General features: G+C 40.5%; 1 protein-coding gene across 7 annotated transcripts in view; it reads left to right on the top strand.

Moving 5' to 3' along the window:
- Positions 1-21367, top strand: part of VPS13D (vacuolar protein sorting 13 homolog D) — a 304733-nt gene that overhangs the window by 67280 nt on the left and 216086 nt on the right. For all 7 annotated transcript variants that reach the window (XR_012512316.1, XM_074380077.1, XM_074380076.1 and 4 more), the window contains 3 exons: positions 9479-9661; positions 14364-14586; positions 19001-19211. Coding sequence is in view for 6 of the 7 variants with exons in the window: in XM_074380077.1 (XP_074236178.1) it covers positions 9479-9661; positions 14364-14586; positions 19001-19211 (617 nt within the window). In the remaining variant the exon portion in view is untranslated. The remainder of the gene's footprint in view (positions 1-9478; positions 9662-14363; positions 14587-19000; positions 19212-21367) is intronic.

Here is a 21367-nt window from a genome sequence, read left to right on the forward strand (position 1 = left end):
TTGTTGGACTTTTTATTTGATATAAAATGATATATGTTTATGGTTTGCATATGCTTTTATAGAATAATTTAGATTGAGAAATAGCATACAGTGTATAAACTATGTAAAGCACAGTAATTTTATACATGCGCTTTTAGAATCCAGCTATTTTTCCTAGCCTTTTTTTAGAATCTTTTTCCATCTTGCTTTGCATTTTTCATAGGTAGCCTATGTAGTAACTATATAATCTATTAGCTTAACCATTTTCCTGTTTTTAACATTTAAATTGCTTTCAGCTCATTCTTATGACTGATGCTTCCGTGAATATCTTTGTAGAAGTGAAGGCTTTTTTTCATTTTTTAAATTATATTTATGGGACTGATTCCTATAAATGGTACTGTTTTATCAAAGTTATAATATTTTTGTGACTCTCAATACAACTCTGCTAAATGTCTTCTGTTGGAATTGTTATATGCATTTAAAACAATTATTTTTACATGTGTGGTTTAAACAGTAGTAAGCCTTGTGTTGGTGAGTCATATGGGTTAGGAAATGAGATGCTTGTACATTACTGAGTAATTGGGTTTAACTTCCTAGGTTAAGCAGAGTTGAACAGTCAGTCTCTTAAGTTTTGCTTTTTCAAATTATATAAGATAAGTAGGAGGTTAAAGGAATGTCTTTCTGTTTTGAACATTGTTAAATATGTAGGCTTTGAAGAAAAGCTGATCTTCTCAAGAATATTTAATTCTAGGTGTTTGAATTAGGTTTATATAGAGCTAAGATCTACTTTTATTTGCCTATAAGTTGAAGAGGCCATTTTGTTTGAAATTTAAATTCCTTTCACCTTGCATTGGTGACACGTGTTTTTGACATGTAGCTGGATTTTTATTCCTACGTTTTCTGAGGTCTATAAATAATGATTCAGTGGGACTTAGAATTTCTTTTTATTCTTGATGTTTCAAATTGTAAGAGTATCAGTTGTACCTGATGTGTTTGGCCAAATATAAATTATATCCCAGAAGTATGATGCAATTTTCCTATGCCTTCCACTTTACATGTAATCTCTTATATTGGTTGCACTTCTTCATTCACTTAGCAACTGGTATTGTAAAGTAATACTGCATCTCAGAAATCTTGGGACAAATACTTTGAGTCTAGGTTTTGCCACCATAAGCTATGTGACCAGCAGGGAGTATTTTTCTTACTCTTGTTCCCTTGATTCAGGTATAGTAGGAATATGGAGACAGCAGAAATAAGTAGCCTGTACATTTGGCAATTGTTATTTATATTAATGAAGCTTTGGAGTTTTCAAAGTGCTTTCCTATACGTTATCTCATTTGATCCTTACAACAACCCTGTTTGTTCATTTCTTCAGTAATTTCAGAGTGAATGTGTTATGCAACTTGCCAGGTGCTAGGAACATAGTGGAAAACAAGAAAGATAAGGCCATTGCCTTCATGGAGTTTATATTTATGTGGGAGGTTATAATCAAGGAAAAAAAGATAATTAGTTATGATAATACCTAATGAAGGGTTGGTCGGCAGCTGTGTTACTTTTGTTTTATAGGTGAGGAAACATTGTCAGCTCTTAACCTTGGTTGTCTGGCTCATGATTCAGTATTTGTTTCCATTAACATATAACTGAATGCCTGTTAAAGATGTAAGTGCTCGTCAGGATGCCTGTATACATAAAAATACATGGCTGTGTGTACAGGTAATAAAGACTGAAAGGATATGGTGTTGATGTGAGAATAATAAGAGCTGTTACATTTTCACTCAGTTTTGGGGTGTATTGTCTCATTTAATCCTTATACCTCTTTGAGGTAGGGCTTAGGGCTTATTCCTGTTTTATAGATAAGGAAACCGAGGCACAGAGACTTTAATGACTTAACCAAGATAACCAAGCTAATAAGGGGCCAGGGGTTTATTAGTTTTATCTTTTAAAATAACCAACTTATTCAGGCCTGTATTGCCCTGGCCTACTCTCAGCAAATATACCACCTGTTCTTATAAAGAATGTATGTTCTGGGCTGGGCACTGTGGCTCACCCCTGTAATCCCAGCACTTTGGGAGGCTGAGACAGATTGATCACATGAGGCCAGGAGTTTGAGACCAGCCTGGCCAACATGGCGAAACCCCATCTCTACTAAAAATACAAAAAATAGCTGGGCCTTGTGGTGTGTGCCTATAATCCCAGCTACATGGGAGGCTGAGGCATGAGAATTTCACTTGAGCCTGGGAGGCGGAGGTTGCAGTGAGCTGAAATTAGGCCACTGTACTCCAGCCTGGATAATACAGCAAGACTCTGTCTCCAAAAAAAAAAAAAGCTCCAGAGTGCAGTTCCCATCAAGAGCAACGCAGAGGATGAGTGATCGCCACATTTCCAACCGAGGTACCAGGTGCATCTCAACCAGGGACTGGCTGGACAGTGGGTATAGCCCAAGGAGGGCAAGCCAAGGCAGCATGGGGCACTCCCTCACCTGGGAGGTACAGTGGACTGGAGGACCCCGCTCCTACTGAAAGGAGGCCATCGGTGGCTTATCCAGCCACTCCGGCAATCTGGTTCAGATACTGCGCTTCTCCCGCAGTCTTTATGGCCCACAGACCGGGAGATTTCCCGCTGGCTGACAAGCACTACGGGTTTCCAGCACAAAAACCTGCACAAATCTGGGCAGCTGTTTTAACTGGTGCCTGGAATGCCTGTGAAACAGAGCCACACATTCTCCTGAAAAAGAAGGGGCTGAAGGCAGGGAGCCAGGTGATCTAGCTCGGTGGGCCCCACCCCCATGAAGACCAGCAATCTTAAATGCACTGGCTTGAGAGTTTCGTAGCCAGTGCAGCAGTTTGAGCTCGACCTGGGATGGTTGAGCTCCGTGTGGGGAAGGGCATCTGCCATTACCAAGGCAGTCCGCCATTACCAAGGCTTACCAAGGCAATCTGCTATTACTGATGAGTCTGCCATTACTGAGGCAGTCCGCCATTACTGAAGCAGTTCTAACCTTGCCTGTATAAACAAAACTACACGGACGTTTACACAGCAGCTGGACAGAGCCTGCAGCAGCTCAGCAATGCTTCTGCAGGCAGACTGTGACTAGACTTCCTCCTTGCTGGGCAAGGCAACTGTGAAAAAAGGCAGCAGCACCTTAGGGACTTATAAATAAAGTCCTACCTTCCCAGGACAGAGCACCTGGGAAAAGAGGTGGTTGTGAATTCCACTGCAGCAGACTTAAACATCCCTGCCCAGCAGCTCTGAACAGAACAGTGGAGCTCCCAGCATAGCAATTGAGCTCTGATAAGGGACAGACTGCCTCCCCAATCAGATCCCTGACCCCCATATATCCAAAGATGTACCTCATAAAGAAGAACTCTGGCTGACATCCGGTGAGTACCCTTCTGGGACGAAGATACCAGAAGAAGGAGCAGGCAGCAACCCTTACTGTTCTGCAGCCCCTGTGGGTGATTCCCAGGCAAGCAGGGTCTGGAGTGGACCTCCAGCAGTCCTGCAGCAGGAGGCCTGTTAGGAAGACTAAAAACCAGAAAGGAATAGCTTCAACATCAACAGAAAGGACGTCCACTCAGACCCCATCCAGAAGTCGCCAACTCAAAGACCAAAGGTAGATAAATCCACGGAGATGGGAAGAAACCAGCAAAAAAAAAAAAAAAAAAAAAAAAAAAGGATGAAATCAGCAACAACCAGAATGCCTCTCCTCCAAGGGATCACAACTCCTGACCAGCAAGGGAACAAAACTGGATGTAGTGTGAGTTTGATGAATTGACAGAAGCAAACTTAAGAAGGTGGATAATAACAAACTTCTCTGAGCTAAAGGAACATGTTCTAACCCAATGCAAAGAAACTAAGAATCTTAAAAAAAGGTTAGAAATGTTAACTAGAATAGCAGCTAAGAGAAGAACATAAACAACTTGATAGAGCTGAAAAACACAGCACGAGAACTGCGTGAAGCGCAGTATTCAAGATTCAATAGCAGAATTGATTAAGCAGAAAAAAGGATATCAGAGATTGGCGACCAACTCAATGAAATAGAACAAGAAGGCAAGATGAGAGAAAAAAGAGTGAAAAGAAATGAACAAAGCCTCCAAGAAATATGGGATTATGTGAAAAGACCTAATCTATGTTTGATCAGTGTGTCTGAATGTGATGGAGAGAATAAGTCCAAGCTGGAAAACACTCTTCAGGCTATTATCCAGGAGAACTTCCCCAACCTAGCAAGGCAGGACAATATTCAAGTCCAGGAAATACAGAGAAAACCACAAAGATATTCCTCAAAAAGAGCAACCCCAAGGCACATAATTGTCAGATTCACCAGGGTTGAAATGAAGGAAAAAATGCTAAGGGCAGCCAAAGAGAAAGGTCAGGTTACCCACAAAGGGAAGCCCATCAGACTCACAGTGGATCTCTCAGCAGAAACCCTACAAGCCAGAAGAGAGTGGGGCCAATATTTAACATCCTTAAAGAAAAGAAGTTTCAACCCAGAAATTTCATATCCATCCAAACTAAGCTTCATAAGTGAAGGAGAAATAAAATCCTTTATGGACAAACAATTGCTGAGAGATTTCATCACCACCAGGCCTGCCTTGCAAGAGCTCCTGAAGGAAGCACTAAACTGCAAAAATGTACCAAATGGTAAAGACCATTAACGCAATGAAGAAACTGCATCAACTAATGGGCAAAACAACCAGCTAGTATCAAAATGGCAGGATCATACTCACACATAACAATATTAACCTTAAATGTAAACGAGCTAAATGCCCCAATCAAAAGACACAGACTGGCAAATTGGATATAAAGTCAAGACCCATTGGTGTGCTGTATTCAGGAGACCCATCTCATGTGCAAAGACACACATAGACTGAAAATAATGGAGGAAATTTTACCAAGCAAATGAAGAGCAACAAAAAGCAGGGGTTGTAATCCTAGTCTCTGATAAAACGAACTTTAAACCAGCAAAGATCAAAAGAGGCACAGAAGGGCATTGCAACAAGAGGATCAATGCAACAAGAAGAGCTAACTATCCCAAATATATATGCACTCAGTACAGGAGCACCCAGATACGTAAAGCAAGTTCTTAACGACCTACAAAGAGACTTAGACTCCCACACAATAATAGTGGGAGACTTTAACACTCTGTTGTCAGTATTATATCAACGAGACAGGGAATTAACAAGGATATCCAGGACTTGAACTCAGATCTGGACCAAGTGGACCTAAGAGACATCTACAGAACTCTGTACCCCAAATCCAGAGTATACATTCTCAGCACCACATCACACCTACTCTAAAACTGAGCACATAATTGGAAGTAAATCACTCCTCAGCAAATGGAAAAGAACAGAAATCATAACAGCCAGTCTCTCAGAATACAGTGCAATCAAATTAGAACTCAGGATTAAAAAACTCACTCAAACTGCACACCTACATGGAATTGCATACCTACATGGAAACTGAACAATCTGCTCCTGAATGACTACTGGATAAATAATGAAATGAAGGCAGAAATAAAGGTGTTTTTCAAAACCAATGAAAATGAAGACACAATGTAGCAGAATCTCTGGGACACATTTAAAGTAGTGTCTAGAGGGAAATTTATAGCACTAAATACCCATATGAGAAGTGAGGAAAGATCTAAAATCAACACCCTATTGTCAAAATTAAAAGAGCTAGAGGAGCAAGATCAAACAAATTCAAAAGCTAGCAGAAGACAAGAAATAATTAAAATCAGAGCAGAACTGAAGGATATAAGAGACACACACAAAAAAACCTTCAAAAAATCAATAAATCTAGGAGCTGTTTTTTTTTTTTTTTTTTTTTAAAAAGATCAACAAAATAGATAAACTGCTAGCCAGACTAATAAAAAAGAAAAGAAGAATTAAGTAAATGCAATAAAAATGATAAAGGGGGTATTACCACTGATACCACAGAAATACAGACTATTATTAGAGATTACTACAAACAACTCTATGAACTTAAACCAGTATATCTAGAAGAAATGGATAAATTCCTGGACACTTACACCCTCCCAAGACTAAACCAGACAGAAGTTGAATCCCTGAATAGACCAATAACAAGGTCTGAAGTAGAGGCACCAATTAATAGCCTACCAACCAAAAAAAAGTCCAGGTCCAGACAGGTTCACAGCCGAATTCTACTAGACGCACAAAGAGGAACTGGTACCATTCCTTCTGAAATTATTCCAAACAATACAAAAAGAGGAAATCCTCCCAGCTCATTTTATGAGACCAACATCATTCTGATACCAAAACCTGGCAGAGATACAACTGAAAAAGAAAATTTCAGGCCAGTAGCCATGAACATTGATGCAAAAAATCTTCAATAAAATACTGGCAAACCGAATGCAACAGTACATCAAAAATCTTATCCATCACGATCAAGTAGGCTTCATCCTGGGAATGCAAGGCTGGTTCAACATATGCAAATCTATAAATGTAACCCATCACATAAACAGAACCAAATACAAAAACCATATGATTATTCAATAGATGCAGAGAAGGTCTTCCACAAAATCCAACAGCCCTTTATGCTAAAAATTCTTAATACACTAGGTATCAATGGAACGTATCTCAAAATAATAGAAGCTATTTATGACAAATCCACAGCCAATATCATACTGAATGGGCAAAAACTGGAAATTATCCCTTTGAAAACTGGCACTAGACAAGGGTGCTCTCTCTCACCATTCCTATTCAACATAGTATTAGAAGTTCAAGCCAGAGCAATCAGGCAAGAAAAATAAATAAAGGGTATCCAGTTAGGAAAAGAGAAAGTCAAATTGTCTCTATTTGCAGATGACATGATTGTATATTTAGAAGACCCTGTCATCTTAGCCCAAAATCTCCTTAAGGTGGTAAGAAACTTCAGCAAAGTCTCAGGATACAAAATCAGTGTGCAAAAATCACAAGCATTCCTGTATACCAGTAACAGACAAACAGAGAGCCAAATTAGGAGCGAACTCCCATTCACAATTGCTACAAAGAGAATAAAATACTTAGGAATACAGCTAACAAAGGACGTGAAGGACCTCTTCAAGGAGAACTACAAACCACTGCTCAAGGAAATAAGAGAGGACACAAACAGATGGAAAAACATTCCATGCTCATGGTTAAGAAGAATCAATATCATGAAAATGGCCATACTGCCCAAAGTAATTTGTAGATTCAATGCTATTCCCATCAAACTACCCATCTTCTTCATAGAACTGGAAAAAAACCACCTTAAACTTCATATGGAACCAAAAAAGAACCCACATAGTCAAGACAATCCTAAGCAAAAAGAACAAAGCTGGAGGCATCACGCTACCTGACTTCAAATGATGCTATAAGGCTACAGTAATCAAAACAGCATGGTACTGGTACCAAAACAGAGATATAGACCAACGGAACAGAACAGAGCCTTGGAAGTGACACCACACATCTACAACCATCTGATCTTTGACAAACCAGACAAAAACAAGCAATGGGGAAAGGATTCCCAGTTTAATAAATGATTTTGGGAAAACTGGCTAGCCATGTGAGGAAAGCTGAAACTGGATCCCTTCCTTACAGCTTATGCAAAAATTAATTCCAGATGGATTAAAGATTTAAACATAAGACCTAACACGATAAAAACCCTAGAAGAGGCTGGGCGCAGTGGCTCACGCCTGTAATCGTAGCACTTTGGGAGGCCGAGGTGGGTGGATCACCTGAGGTCAGGAGTTCACGACCAGCCTGGCCATCATGGTGAAACCCCATCTTAAAAAAACCAACCAACCAACCAAACAAACAAACAAAAAAACCCTAGAAGAAAACCTAGACAACACCATTCAGGACATAGGCATAGGCAAGGACTTCATGACTAAAACATCAAAAGCAATGGCAACGAAAGCCAAAATAGACAAATGGTATCTAATTAAACTTAAGAGCATCTGCACAGCAAAAGAAACAATCGTTAGAGTGAACTGGCAATCAACAGAATGGGAAAAAATTTTTGCAATCTATGCATCTGACAAAGGGCTAATATCCAGAATCTACAAAGAACTAAAACAAAAAACCAACTCCATCAAAAAGTGGGCAAAAGATATGAACAGACACATTTCAAAAGAAGACATTTATGTGTCCAACCAATGTATGAAAAAATGCTCATTATCACTGGTCATTAGAGAAATGCAAATCAAAATCACATTGAGATACCATCTCATGCCAGATAGAATGGCAATCATTAAAAATGTCCAGCATCTGGACAACAGATGCTGGAGAGGATGTGGAAAAATAGGAATGCTTTTACAGTGTTATTGGGAGTGTAAATTAGTTCAACCATTGTGGAAGACAGTGTGGTGATTCCTCAAGGATCTAGAAATAGAAATACCATTTGACCCAGCAATCCCATTACTGGGTATATATATCCAAAGGATTATAAATTGATCTATTATAAAGACACATGCACACACATATGTTCATTGAGGCACTGTTTACAATAGCAAAGACTTGGAACCAACCCAAATGCCCATCAAAGATAGACTGGATAAAGAAAATGTGGCACATATACACCATGGAATACTGTGCAGCCATAAAAAAGGATGAGTTCATGTCCTTTGCAGGGACATGGATGAATCTGGATAACCATCATTCTCTGCAAACTGACACAAGAACAGAAAACCAAACACTGCATGTTCTCACTCGTAAGTGGGTGTTGAACAACAAGAACACATGGACACAGGGAGGGGAACATCACACACTGGGGTCTGTTGGGGGTTGGGGGACTAGGGCAGGGATAGCAGGGGGTGGGGAGATTGGGGAGGGATAACATTAGGAGAAATACCTAATGTAAGTGATGGGGGGATGGAGGCAGCAAACCACCATGGCATGTGTATATCCCTATGTAACAGTCCTGCAAGAGCTGCACATGTACCCCAGAACTTAAAATAAGAAAAAACAAAACAAAACATATGTTCTGTGGTTTATGGATGCAGTGTTCTATAAATGTGTAATTGATTTTTCTGTATTGTCTGTTTCCTTTGTCATTGACTTAATGCTTTTTATGTTCTTCCTTCTACTTTAGATTTGATTTACTTTTCTTTTTCCAGCTGCTTAAGGTGGAAGCTTTCTATTACTGATTTTTAAGTCTTTATTGCTTTCTAAAGTAGTGGTGTACATCTCTCTGTAAGCATTGTTTTTTTAAGTGTATCTGACAAATTTTAATGTATTATGTTTTCCTTGTCATTTTAGTGAAAATGTTTTTTCTATTTCCCTGTGATTTCTTCTGACCTAGGGGTTATTTAGAAGTGTGTTGTTTAGTTTCCAGATATTTGGGGATTTTCCATTATCTTCTTGGTACTGATTTCTAATTTAACTCCATGGTGGTCATAGAATATGCTCTGTATGATTTTAATTGTTTTATAAACTCATGAAACTTTTGGGAACCTGAGGTTATTTGATGGTAATGTTAGGGAATTAATTATCCTCTGAGTCAATTTTCCTTCCTCTTTCAGGTGAGAGATCAAGCCCAGCGCTATTCACGGGTTCTCCTGGATATTGAGGCTGGTGCTCCTGTTCTCCTGATCCCAGAAAGTTCCAGATCAAATAATCTGATTGTAGCAAATTTGGGGAAGTTGAAAGTCAAAAATAAGTTTCTCTTTGCTGGTTTTCCTGGCACCTTTTCCCTGCAAGATAAGGTAAGCAGTCAGTATCCATTTCCTTTTCAGTTCAACTAGTATTTGATCACTGATTGAAAAAGTTGTATGCTGTGTAAGATGATCCATAATTGCTATTACTTTTGTAGGGTATGTGGCTTGAAGAATTTTTTTTTTTTTTTTTTTTTTTTTTTTTTACATTTTCTTGACATTTCAATTAATCTTATGAATTGAGGTAGTGTAAATTACAACTGTTAGTAACTGCAGGTAGTAGCTTGTTTTAGCAAACCAACCGGTAGTACCAACGTTCCATTACTTTCCTTATATAAAAGCATTTCTTCTATAATATCAACTTTTTAAGACTGTGGCTTTTTTCAGAGGACGTGATTGGCCAGTGTTTACTTGAAGCCATCTAAAAATGTCTTGATAATAACATCTTATATAGTATATTGCTTTACAGTTTTAAACCGTGACACCTTCTTTTTTCAACTTTCATTTTAGACACAGGGGTACATGTGCATGTTTGTTAGATGGGTATATTGTACCCAGGTAGTGAGCAGAGTACCCAATAGGTAGTTTTCTGACCCATTCCCCTCATCCCCCCACCCTGCTCTAGTAGTTTGTATTAAACAAGTAAATGTGTTTCCCTGAGTTTTGTGAGCTACCATAGCAAATTACAGAACCTCAGGAGGGCATCTATTGTTCCCATATTTTTGTCCATGAATACTCAATGTTTAGCTCCCACTTCAAAGTGAGAACATGTGGTATTTGCTTTTCTGTTCCTGCATTAATTCACTTAGGATTATGGCTTCCAGTTCCATCAGTGTTTCTGCAAAGGACATGATTTCATTCTTTTTTATGGCTGTGACTTATTTATTTCTTATAACAGTGTTGGAGGTAATTAGGATGAGGACTGTTATTTGTGTTTTACACTAGGAAAAACTAGGATTCTTTGAGAATAAACAGTAAAAAGGGAAACACCTAATAATTCACAGACTCTTAAAGCTGAGAGTACCTTTTAGATGGTCTGATTAGTCCCCCTTCATCCCCCGTTTTGCATTTGAGGAGACCGAGTGACATTTCTGGAACTACAGACGAGGCTTTGTCATTCTTGGTGTGTGTTTTCATCATTTCTTGTTAGTTTCCATGGGAGCTCTTCAGTCTGTTTGCTTTTTCCTTGCAAACTCATTTTAGTGTGTCAGAAAAGCACTTACTAAAATTCCCAGCTAGTTATGCCTATTTTTAGAATAGCAGCTAATAACATAGGGAGAGAGATGGCCTTGAGATGTATATAAAGTTTGATTGTAAGATCCTAAAACTGCCAAAAATAGTAATACATAGCTGCCATTTGCTGAATGCTCATTATACATCAGCCAGTGCTGTGCTCTTTACATATAAAAAGAAACAACTCCCAATGCTTCTGACACCAAATGTGTTGGGTTTTACCCCATACCTACCATTTTCCAACTCCGCAGATACCAACTGGGTGTCCTATAATTTAATTATGACACTAACCACTTGGAGTTATGCTAAGACTGCCCTTCACTTCAGACAACAGTTGCAAGTCCAGGTCTCCTGTACATCTGACGGACTAGCTATAAACTTGGGGTTTCCATAGTGCCCTCCTGAGGTTCAATAATTTGCTATAGTGGCTAATGGAACTCAGGGGAACACATTTACTGGTTGAGTATAAAGGCTGTAACAAAGGATACAGCCAGATAAAGAGGTACATAGGGTAAGGTCCAGAGGTGTCCCAAACACAGGAGCTTCTATGCCATGGAATTGGGGTGCTCCATCCTCCTGGACTGTGAATGTGTTCACCAACCTGGTAGCTCTCTGGACCCCATTGGTTAGGCTTTTAATGGAGCTCCCATTACAGGGGTGTAATTAATTAAATCATTGGCCATTTGTGATTAGACTCAATCTCTAGCCCTACTGCTCTCCCTGGAGGTCTGGGCACTGAAACTGAAAGTTCCAACTGTCTAATCATGGTTGCCTATACTTCTGGCAACTCCCATTCTAAAGCTATTTAGGGGCTTTTAGCCACCAGCTATCTCATTAACATACACAAGGACATTTTATCACTCTGGAGATTCCAAGGGTCTTAGAAGCCCTTGTGTCAGGGACTAAGACCAAATACAGTCATGGTCCCTTAGCTACAGGGAGATCCTTGGGAGAATCATCCTTAGGTGATTTCCTTGCTCTGTCATCATCGCAGAGTGTCCTTACACAAACCTAAATGGCTTAGCCTACTACACACCAAGGCTCTGTTGTATAGCCTGTTGCTTCTGGGCTACAAACCTGTACAGCACAATACTGTGCTGAATGCTGTAGGCAGTTGTAACACCATGTTAAGGTATTCATGTATCTGAACATAGCTAAACACAGAAAAGATAAAATAAAAATACTGCATAATAATCTTATGGGACCATCATAGCATATGTGGTCTGTAGTTGACTGTAATGGCATTATGCAATACATAACTGTGTTTGTTTGAGATAAGTCTTTACATTGAGGCCACACTAAAATTTTTAGGAGGAAATCAGTTCTAGCCAGAATGTGTGACCAAGTTCACCAGGATCATGTTTGTTTCTCTGTCCTTTCTAAAAAGGTAATGGACTGAATATCTTTATCGGATATATCTATATATGGATTTACCAGCAGACCCTGAATTTAGCCTTGGCAGAAGAATTGCCAAAATACTTCAATAAATTTTTGCAAAAGGTTCCTATTTTTTAAGCCAAATAATAGCACAGAGTTTGTAGCATTTTAATGAAAAAAAATTTCCCTGTATTTGTTTTTGAGGATTTGATTTTACGTGGCAGTGCATACAAGGACCACTTTTTCTTCAAGGTATAATGTGCTTTTTTTTGCAACCTGACTATTCTGAAAAACCTTATGGGATTCAGCAGTCAATTCACATTTACATGCTTAAAAAAGAAAATTAAAACTAACCCTTTAAATATTTCATTACTTGAGAAAGCCTGCTTATTAACTTTTTTTTTTTTTTAAGTGTTTGAATTACTTTCCTACTATGTAGAGAAGTTCTTCTTAAGGCTCATTAAAAAGAATTTCTTTTTTTAGCCCTCAGTAGTACTTTCTTGGTGATCTTGCTTTATATCCTTAAATCTTAGAAAAACTATCTTATTAGGTACCAGTGATTGTTCTGTAGAATTCCATAAGGGCTGTTTGGAGTGAGTTGCTTGTTCAAGTATTTGTAATCAGATAAGTACATCTGTGAGGTTTACATCCCCATGCATACAGTTAAATGTAATTGATTACAATCTATATGAAATGAATAATTACCTTCTTCACCATCCATCATTTTGTATTTACATTTGCCTTTTAATACATTTGCATGTGTGAGGTTTGTCTAATATGCATTCTATTCCAGTGGTTAAAGAACAGGAAATAATCCTGAAATGAAAGCTTTCAGAGGGATTATTTGCCCTTGAGTTTCATGACTCCTGTGTGTTTGGAATTGTTTTACATAAATCCATGTCTTAATGAGTACAAGATTGAGTTTTTTTGCATATGCTTTTATTTTATTCTTCTCAACCATAGCTTATGCTTAAACCACAATTTCTGAGTCAAAAGCTTTGAGTTAATCTCCTCAAGCCATTGATTTATTTAATCCAACTACAGAGAGGATGTAGAGATGAATCAAATGAAAGTGCAACAAACATTTTACAGAGTTTAAATAAACTAAGTGAGGGAAAGGTTTTAATGTTGAAATACTTAAATAATGACATTTACCTAGTAATCTGCCCTGCAAAAAAAAAAAAAAATTGCAGAAAGCCAGAACTAGTTTCTTTTACTTGTAATTACTACTTGAGACAACTGTGAAAGGGAACAATGTTTTCGTATTCTTTTCTAAAGCTGAGAGGAGTAAACATATAAGGCAGGCTTAGAGGGAGAACCATCCTTCCTCTCCTCCCACATACAGATGAGAATGGCAAGATGGGAACAGTGAAAGCTGTGCAGATATGTAGCTCTGAGCCCTGGGAAGCTTAAAAGTCAATTACTGAATCGTTCTGGTGACGTAGATTTTCCTCTGTTAGTAATTAACTGAATGAAGGTACTGAGTGTGTAAGAAAAGAGTAGTAGTTTCAGCAGAATTGCAGAATCTATTTTATTCTCTGTTAGCCCTTCTTAGTTTTCATGCCCTTGAGCAGAAACAATATAGGAATGGCTGACTTCTTTTGTTTTTCATTTTGTTTTCATTTCCACAGTTACTTAGAGAGATGGGAAATGTAAATCCATGAGGGGAGACGTCTACAAAGTACAAACACATTACCATGGCCTCATTTCGTTGGAGCCATGTTGCCATTAGGTATCTTTTCTTAGAACAATACGCCCCTCCCCAACAGCAAAGCAACAAACCATCTTATAGCTGAGAGACTTGCATTTGCTGCATTTGACCTTGATTAAACCACTTGAAGCAACTGGCATCTTCAGATTTGCTCTTGAGCCAAAAGATGCTTAACTTCCTGAAGAAGTTTTCAACAAGTATTGAACTATATGTAACATCTCTGCTAATAAAGTTTTGTGGCAGTAAATGTCACGATCCTGGTAGCTTCTTGTATGTGGGATCTGGGAAGCTGAGGAAAGTGCAAGTGTTACAGAGTCTTTGAAGACCCTAGGGACTGGGATAGGACTTTGGAGATATTAAAGACAGAGTCCTACCACCAGTGCTCCCCCCTTTCCATTTCCTGTATTCTAGTTTTATTTTGTTTCTTTCCAGGAATCTGTGCCTTCAGCTTCCCCAATGGGTACTCCCAAACACAGTCTGAGGAAAACAACAATCTCAGAGGAGCCCAAGGGAACCCATTCCCAGGGGCAGTTCACGATGCCTCTTGCTGGAATGAGCCTCGGCAGCCTGAAGAGTGAGTTTGTGCCCAGTACCTCCACCAAGCAGCGAGGGCCACAACCCGCAGCATCTGTTGGCCAAGTGTCTAGTAGTCCAGGTAAAAGAGGAGAAAAGCTGAATCATACTGAAGGTGGGGAAATTCACAGGACTGTTCAGGAACCTGAGCAGGGCGGGCATTGTGTTCAAGCAGATGTTAATAAAGACATAGCATTTCTTTAATGATGATTAGATTTTCATTTTGTTTTAGAAGATTTAAGAGCTTTAAGTATAGCTTTATCATTGGATGACTTCTACAGTAGGGTTAAATTAGCAAGATACAGTGTAATTAAAGAGATTTTTAGATCGTCTATTAGGACTTTTTTCTTATAGCTGAAAATCGTAGAAAGAGTCCTGCATCCTTGCAAGCCACTACCCAGACACTATCCTGGCAAACTACTAATTCTAAAAAACGTAAAAGAACACATTAAAAAATGTTAGTGTAAATCAGGCAACAACAGAAATGCTGTAGCACAGTTTTTAAAAGACATGAACCATCTGGTCATTGGTGTTCTCTCCAGCGTAAGAATTAGTGGGTGAAAGATATGAACAGACACTTTCCAAAGGAAGACATTTATGTGGCCAACCAACATATGAAAAAATGCTCATCATCACTGGTCATTAGAGAAATGCAAATCAAAATCACATTGAGATACCATCTCATGCCAGATAGAATGGCGATCATTAAAAAATCAGGAGACAACAGATGCTGGAGAGGATGTGGAGAAATAGGAACGCTTTACACTGTTGTTGGGAGAGCGTAAATTAGTTCAACTGTTGTGGAAGACAGTGTGGTGATTCCTCAAGGATCTAGAAATAGAAATACCATTTGACCCAGCAATCCCATTACTGGGTATATACCCAAAGGATTATAAATTGATCTATTATAAAGACACATGCACACATGTATGTTCATTGAGGCACTGTTTACAATAGCAAAGACTTGGAACCAACCCAAATGCCCATCAAAGATAGACTGGATAAAGAAAATGTGGCACATATACACCATGGAATACTGTGCAGCCATAAAAAAGGATGAGTTCATGTCCTTTGCAGGGACATGGATGAATCTGGATAACCATCATTCTCTGCAAACTGACACAAGAACAGAAAACCAAACACTGCATGTTCGCACTCGTAAGTGGGTGTTGAACAACAAGAACACATGGACACAGGGAGGGGAACATCACACACTGGGGTCTGTTGGGGGTTGGGGGACTAGGGCAGGGATAGCAGGGGGTGGGGAGATTGGGGAGGGATAACATTAGGAGAAATACCTAATGTAGGTGATGGGGGGATGGAGGCAGCAAACCACCATGGCATGTGTATATCCCTATGTAACAATCCTGCAAGAGCTGCACATGTACCCCAGAAGTTAAAGTAAAATAAAAAATTTAAAAAAAATTTATAAAAAGATTTAATCATTCCAAATAAGAGCATTATTTTGGAGCCTTTTCTGGTTTTATGTATTTTTTCTCCCCTTAAGACAGCATCTCACACTGTCTCCCAGCCTAGAGTGCAGTGTTGAGATCATGGCTTACTGCAGCATTGACCTCCTGAGCTCAAGTGATCCTCCCACCTCAGCTTCCTGAGTAGCTGGAACTACAGGCACACGCTGTCATACCCAGCTGATTTTTTTTTGGGTATTTTTTTGTAGAGATGGGGTTTCACCAGGTTGCCCAGGCTGGATCTTAAACTCCTGAGCTCAAGTAATCCTTCTGCCTCGTTTTCCCAAAGTTCTGGGTTTATAGGCATGAGCCCCCATGCCCGGCCTCTTTGCTGTTGTTAAATGTGTTCTGGATGAGTGATGCACTGGATAAATGGGAGCTGCTTTGAGCTGCCAGATGAACTGCAAAGATCAGTCCAGTGTGATGGGACTTTGCAAGATTCAGGGCACTACCTGAGAGAGGCTGCTGAGTGTCTTGTTACATAGAACCGAGGAATCGTTAACTCTCTCTGGTACCTTATAGTCCTAGAGGTGACAGAAAAGTGGTTTTAATTATGTTGATCCTGCAACGAGATAATTTTAATCACCTTAATAGTAGTTGTGGAACACTTAATGTGTGTTAAACATTGTAGCGCATTATTTACATTAATTATCTTGTCCACATTACACTACTGTAGGGTTTTTAAAAAAAATCCCCATTTCACAGATGAAGAGGAAAAGCCTTGGAGGGATTACATAACCTAACTTGCCCAAGGTTATGTAGATAGTAATGGAAGAGTTGGACTGTGAATTTCGGCAGTGTGACTCCAGAACCGAATTGTAACCCAACATGATGCTGCCTGTCAGTGTGTCTGCAGGCACAGGTAGAGCACAGAGGGCTGCACCTGAGGACCACTTAGCTCATGGCCCACCGTCACTGATGTTATGACGTCTGTGATGACTAAGAATGAGGCCAGTCTTACATCTGTAGAGCCTTTAAGAAGTGATATGGGATGTTTTATAGAAAGAAGGTCTCTTTTTTTTTTTTTTTTTTAACAGTATTTCTCCTACTGATTTGCTATTTGTTTCTGAAATTTCACTATTCATGATACAGAACCTTGGATTAAGACAGTGGTTTTCATGCTGTTTCCATATAATTCTAGGATTCCATAACAGTACCCTAGGGCAGCAGTCCCCAACCTTTTTGGCAGGGACCGGTTTCATGGAAGACAGTTTTTCCATGGACGGGGCTGGGGATGGTTTCAGGATGAAACTGTTCCACCTCAGATCATCAGACATTAGAGTCTCATAAGGAGCACACAACCTAGATCCCTCGCATACGGAGTTCCCAATAAGGTTTGCACCCCTATGAGAATCTCATCCCACCACTGATCTGACAAGGGGCAGAGCTCAGGTGGTAATGCTCGCTCACCTGCTTCTCACTTCCTGCTGTGAGTACCTGTCCGTGCCTGGGGGTTTGGGACCCCTGCCCTAGGGAATCTCCGAAGCCTGCTTCATTCCCATTCCTTATCCGCTTCTACCAGATCAGCTCTACTTTTAACTATTTCATGTATTTATCAATATAATTAACAAATCAAAAACTCATTTATTCAGTGCCCACTTAATGCCAGGTGTTTTATTTTGTTCCCTAGTATATAAACATTCTGTTAGACATAGCTCCTCCTACAATGCTACTTATAGACTAATGAAAAAGACATTGAACAGTTACAGTTAAATATTGACAGATTGTAAGATGTGTTATCATGGGAAAGACAGGAGAGAAGACTGAATTTAGATGAGATGGGAGGGCACTCCACCTGTAAGGCTATTCAGGCCTCAAAGGGCTTGGCATTTTGGGGGAAACAAAGGACAAGTAAGCCTTTGTTTTAGTAAGCCTGAGGGTGGACTAAAACTTAGGGATTTGGGGGAGATTTACAGAAATAATTTTGTTGTTGTCGTTTTTCTTTTTGGGACGGAGCCTTACTCTGCCACCCAGGCTGGAGTATAGTGGCATGATCTCGGCTCACTGCAACCTCCACCTCCTGGGTTCAAGCCATCTCCTGCCTCAGCCTCCCAAGTAGCTGGGATTCAGGTGCCTACTACCATGCTTGGCTAATTTTTATATGTTTAGTAGAGACAGGGTTTTGCCATGTTGGCCAGGGTGGTCTTGAACTCCTGACCTCAGGTAATCCACCCGCCTCAGCCTCCCAAAGTGCTGGGATTACAGGCCTGAGCTACCATGCCTGGCTTACAGAAAGAATTTTGGATTAAACATAGCCAGTAAGTATATAAAAGAGGTGAATGTTATGGACTGTTTATTTTTTTAAGGATTACTCAGGTGTTTTGTGGGTAGAATTCGTTTTGTGAGCGCTAGAATGGAATTATGTAGGTCTAATGGAGAAGAGTTCTTTTTGGTCTAGGCAAGAATGAAGGTGGTTTGGATCTGGTCAGTGGAAATGGAAGTGGTTACATGTGGCAGTATTTGTTTGAAAAAAAATTTTACTGCTGGGAAAAGTTTGTAAACCTTTAGGTAGCATTATCTCTAGGGAGGGATTGCATGTGGAGTCAACTTTAGTCATCCAGCCCCCATTATTGTCACAGTGTAGACATGAGACACTGAAGAACTGTGACACTGTCTGTGCTTGGAGAGGAGGGCAGGGGGGCAGGATGTGTCATGCACGTGGAGCTTTGCATAAGGAGCTCTTGCTGCAATAGTGGAGACACTGTGGTGTCCTGGATAGCCAGTTTTCTGAGTAGTGGACAGCAGGGGAAGCAGGCAGCTGTAAACATTGTCAAAGCCACAATGAGCTTTGCGTTTTAAAAAGTTTTTTTTTTTAATTATACTTTAAGTTCTGGGGTACATGTGCAGAATGTGCAGGTTTGTTACATAGGTATACAACATGTGCCATGGTGATTTGTTGCATCCATCACCCCGTCATCTACATTAGGTATTTCTCCTAATGCTATCTTTGCATTTTTAATTTTGCTGGGGCAAGCCCTTTTTGGGTCCCATTTTCTTCATTACCTCTCTTTCCTTGGGTCTTTGTAGAAGACCATGTCTGCCTGCTGGATTGCATTGTCGTGGATCTCCAGGACATGGACATCTTTGCTGCAGAGAGACATCCAAGAGAATACTCCAAGGCACCAGAGGACAATAGTGGAGATCTCATCTTCCCTTCCTATTTTGTGCGACAGACAGGAGGAAGCCTCTTAACCGAGCCTTGTAGGCTGAAATTGCAGGTGGAAAGGAATTTGGATAAGTGAGTTTTTTTGTTTTGTTTTGAGATGAAGTCTCACTCTGTCACCCAGGCAGGCTGGAGTGCAGAGACACAATCTTGGCTCACTGCAACCTCCACCTCCCAGGTTTAGGTGATTCTCCTCCGCCACAGCCTCCCAAGTAGCTGGGATTATAGGAACATGCCACCATGCCCAGCTAATTTTTGTTATTTTTAGTAGAGATGGGGTTTCACCGTGTTGTGGTCTCGAACTCCTGACCTCAGGTGTTCTGCCTGCCTCGGCCTCCCAAAGTACTGGGATTACAAGTGTGAGCCACTGTGCCTGGCCAGTGTTTTATATCTGAATAATTGTCTGTGATAAGTAGAATCTTAACTTGGAAATCAGTGCCATTAAGATAAGTTTGGAAGAACTAGTTATTCGCTTATTTCTTCATCTAACAAATGTTTATTGAGTACCTAGGATGTGCTGAACATGAGGGCTACTATGATGAAAGAGAAAACTAATTCCTTTGAAGGGACTTACGTTTTGTTGAGGGATACAGGAAGTTAAGTAGATGATTCTAATTTAGTGTTTGATTTGATCTGATAAACTGTGTTGTCAGATTACAGCAAGCACCTTGGGGCCGGGCTTGGTGGCTCACGCCTGTAATCCCAGCACTTTGGGAGGCCAAGGCCGATGGATCACCAGGTCAGGAGTTCAAGACCAGCCTGGCCAACATGGTGAAAACCTGTCTTTACTAAGAATACAAAAATATTAGACGGGGCGGTGGTGGGTGCCTATAATCCCAGCTACAGAGAATTGCTTGAACCTGGGAGGTGGAGGTTGCAGTGAGCTGAGATTGCACCACTGCACTCCAGCCTGGGCGACAGAGTGAGAGTCCGTCTCAAGGGAAAAAAAAAATGCAACATGATGCACCTTGGAAACAAAGAGGAGGAAGCAGATTTACATGGATTGGGTGGTGACGGAAGGGCAGGGACTGCAGGCAGCGTACTCTGGAAGAGCTACACCTTCGAATCTAATCTAATTCCAAATAGATTAGATTATGGATCTGCTATTGCTGTTTACCGTGGAACTCCATTTTTTTTTTTTTTTTTTTTTTTGAGACGGAGTTTCGCTCTTGTTACCCAGGCTGGAGTGCAATGGCGCGATCTCGGCTCACCGCAACCTCCGCCTCCTGGGTTCAGGCAATTCTCCTGCCTCAGCCTCCTGAGTAGCTGGGATTACAGGCACGCGCCACCATGCCCAGCTACTTTTTTTGTATTTTTAGTAGAGACGGGGTTTCACCATGTTGACCAGGATGGTCTCGATCTCTTGAGCTTGTGATCCGCCCGCCTCAGCCTCCCAAAGTGCTGGGATTACAGGCGTGAGCCACCGCGCCCGGCCTGGAACTCCATTTAATCAGTATAAATATTCAGGTGCAGAGTTTCCCATTTCACTCCATTAAACAACGAAAAGTACTCCATAAAACAACGAAAAGTACTCCATGAAGACCGATGAACTGACCCTAGTTTACCCTGGCTGTTGGCCTTGAAGCACAGGGTACTTATTTCTGAAATCCAGAGCATGACTTCAGTTGTCGTTAGTTCCATATCTGGCTGAGAAACTTCTTGAAAATGAACATTCCCAGACCTGCCTGGGCCCAACAGAATGTGACTCTCTGGACTGACACTCAGGTGTCCATTTAACAAGGCCCTTTGAGGGGCCTTCTGCCTGCCTGGCCCATGAAGGTGAACTGGGATCCACTGATTACAGTGTACTGTATCTCTCAGTTGCGTGCACTGATTTTGGAAAAAGCAGCAACATTTTGGATCTCTGCTCCAGGGAAGAGTGAGATGTGGGGCTGTATAGAGACTTCCATTTGTAGCATTTTGAAAACCAGTTTTGGCTGGGCACGGTGGCTCATGCCTGTAACCTCAGCACTTTGGGAGGCCAAGGTGGGTGGATCATAAGGTCAGGAATTTGAGACCAGCCTGGCCAACATGGTGAAACCCCCGTCTCTATTAAAAAACAAAAACAAAAATTAGCTGGGCATGGTGGCATGTGCCTGTAATCTCAGCTACTTGGGAAGCTGAGGCAGGAGAATTGCTTGAACCCGGGAGGCAGAGGTGGCAGTGAGCCGAGATCCTGCCACTGCACTCCAGCCTGGGTGACAGGGCAAGACTCCATCTCAAAAAAGAAA

The sequence above is a fragment of the Saimiri boliviensis genome, chromosome 11 (genome assembly GCF_048565385.1).
Source record: "Saimiri boliviensis isolate mSaiBol1 chromosome 11, mSaiBol1.pri, whole genome shotgun sequence".
NCBI classification, from domain to species: Eukaryota; Metazoa; Chordata; class Mammalia; order Primates; family Cebidae; genus Saimiri; species Saimiri boliviensis.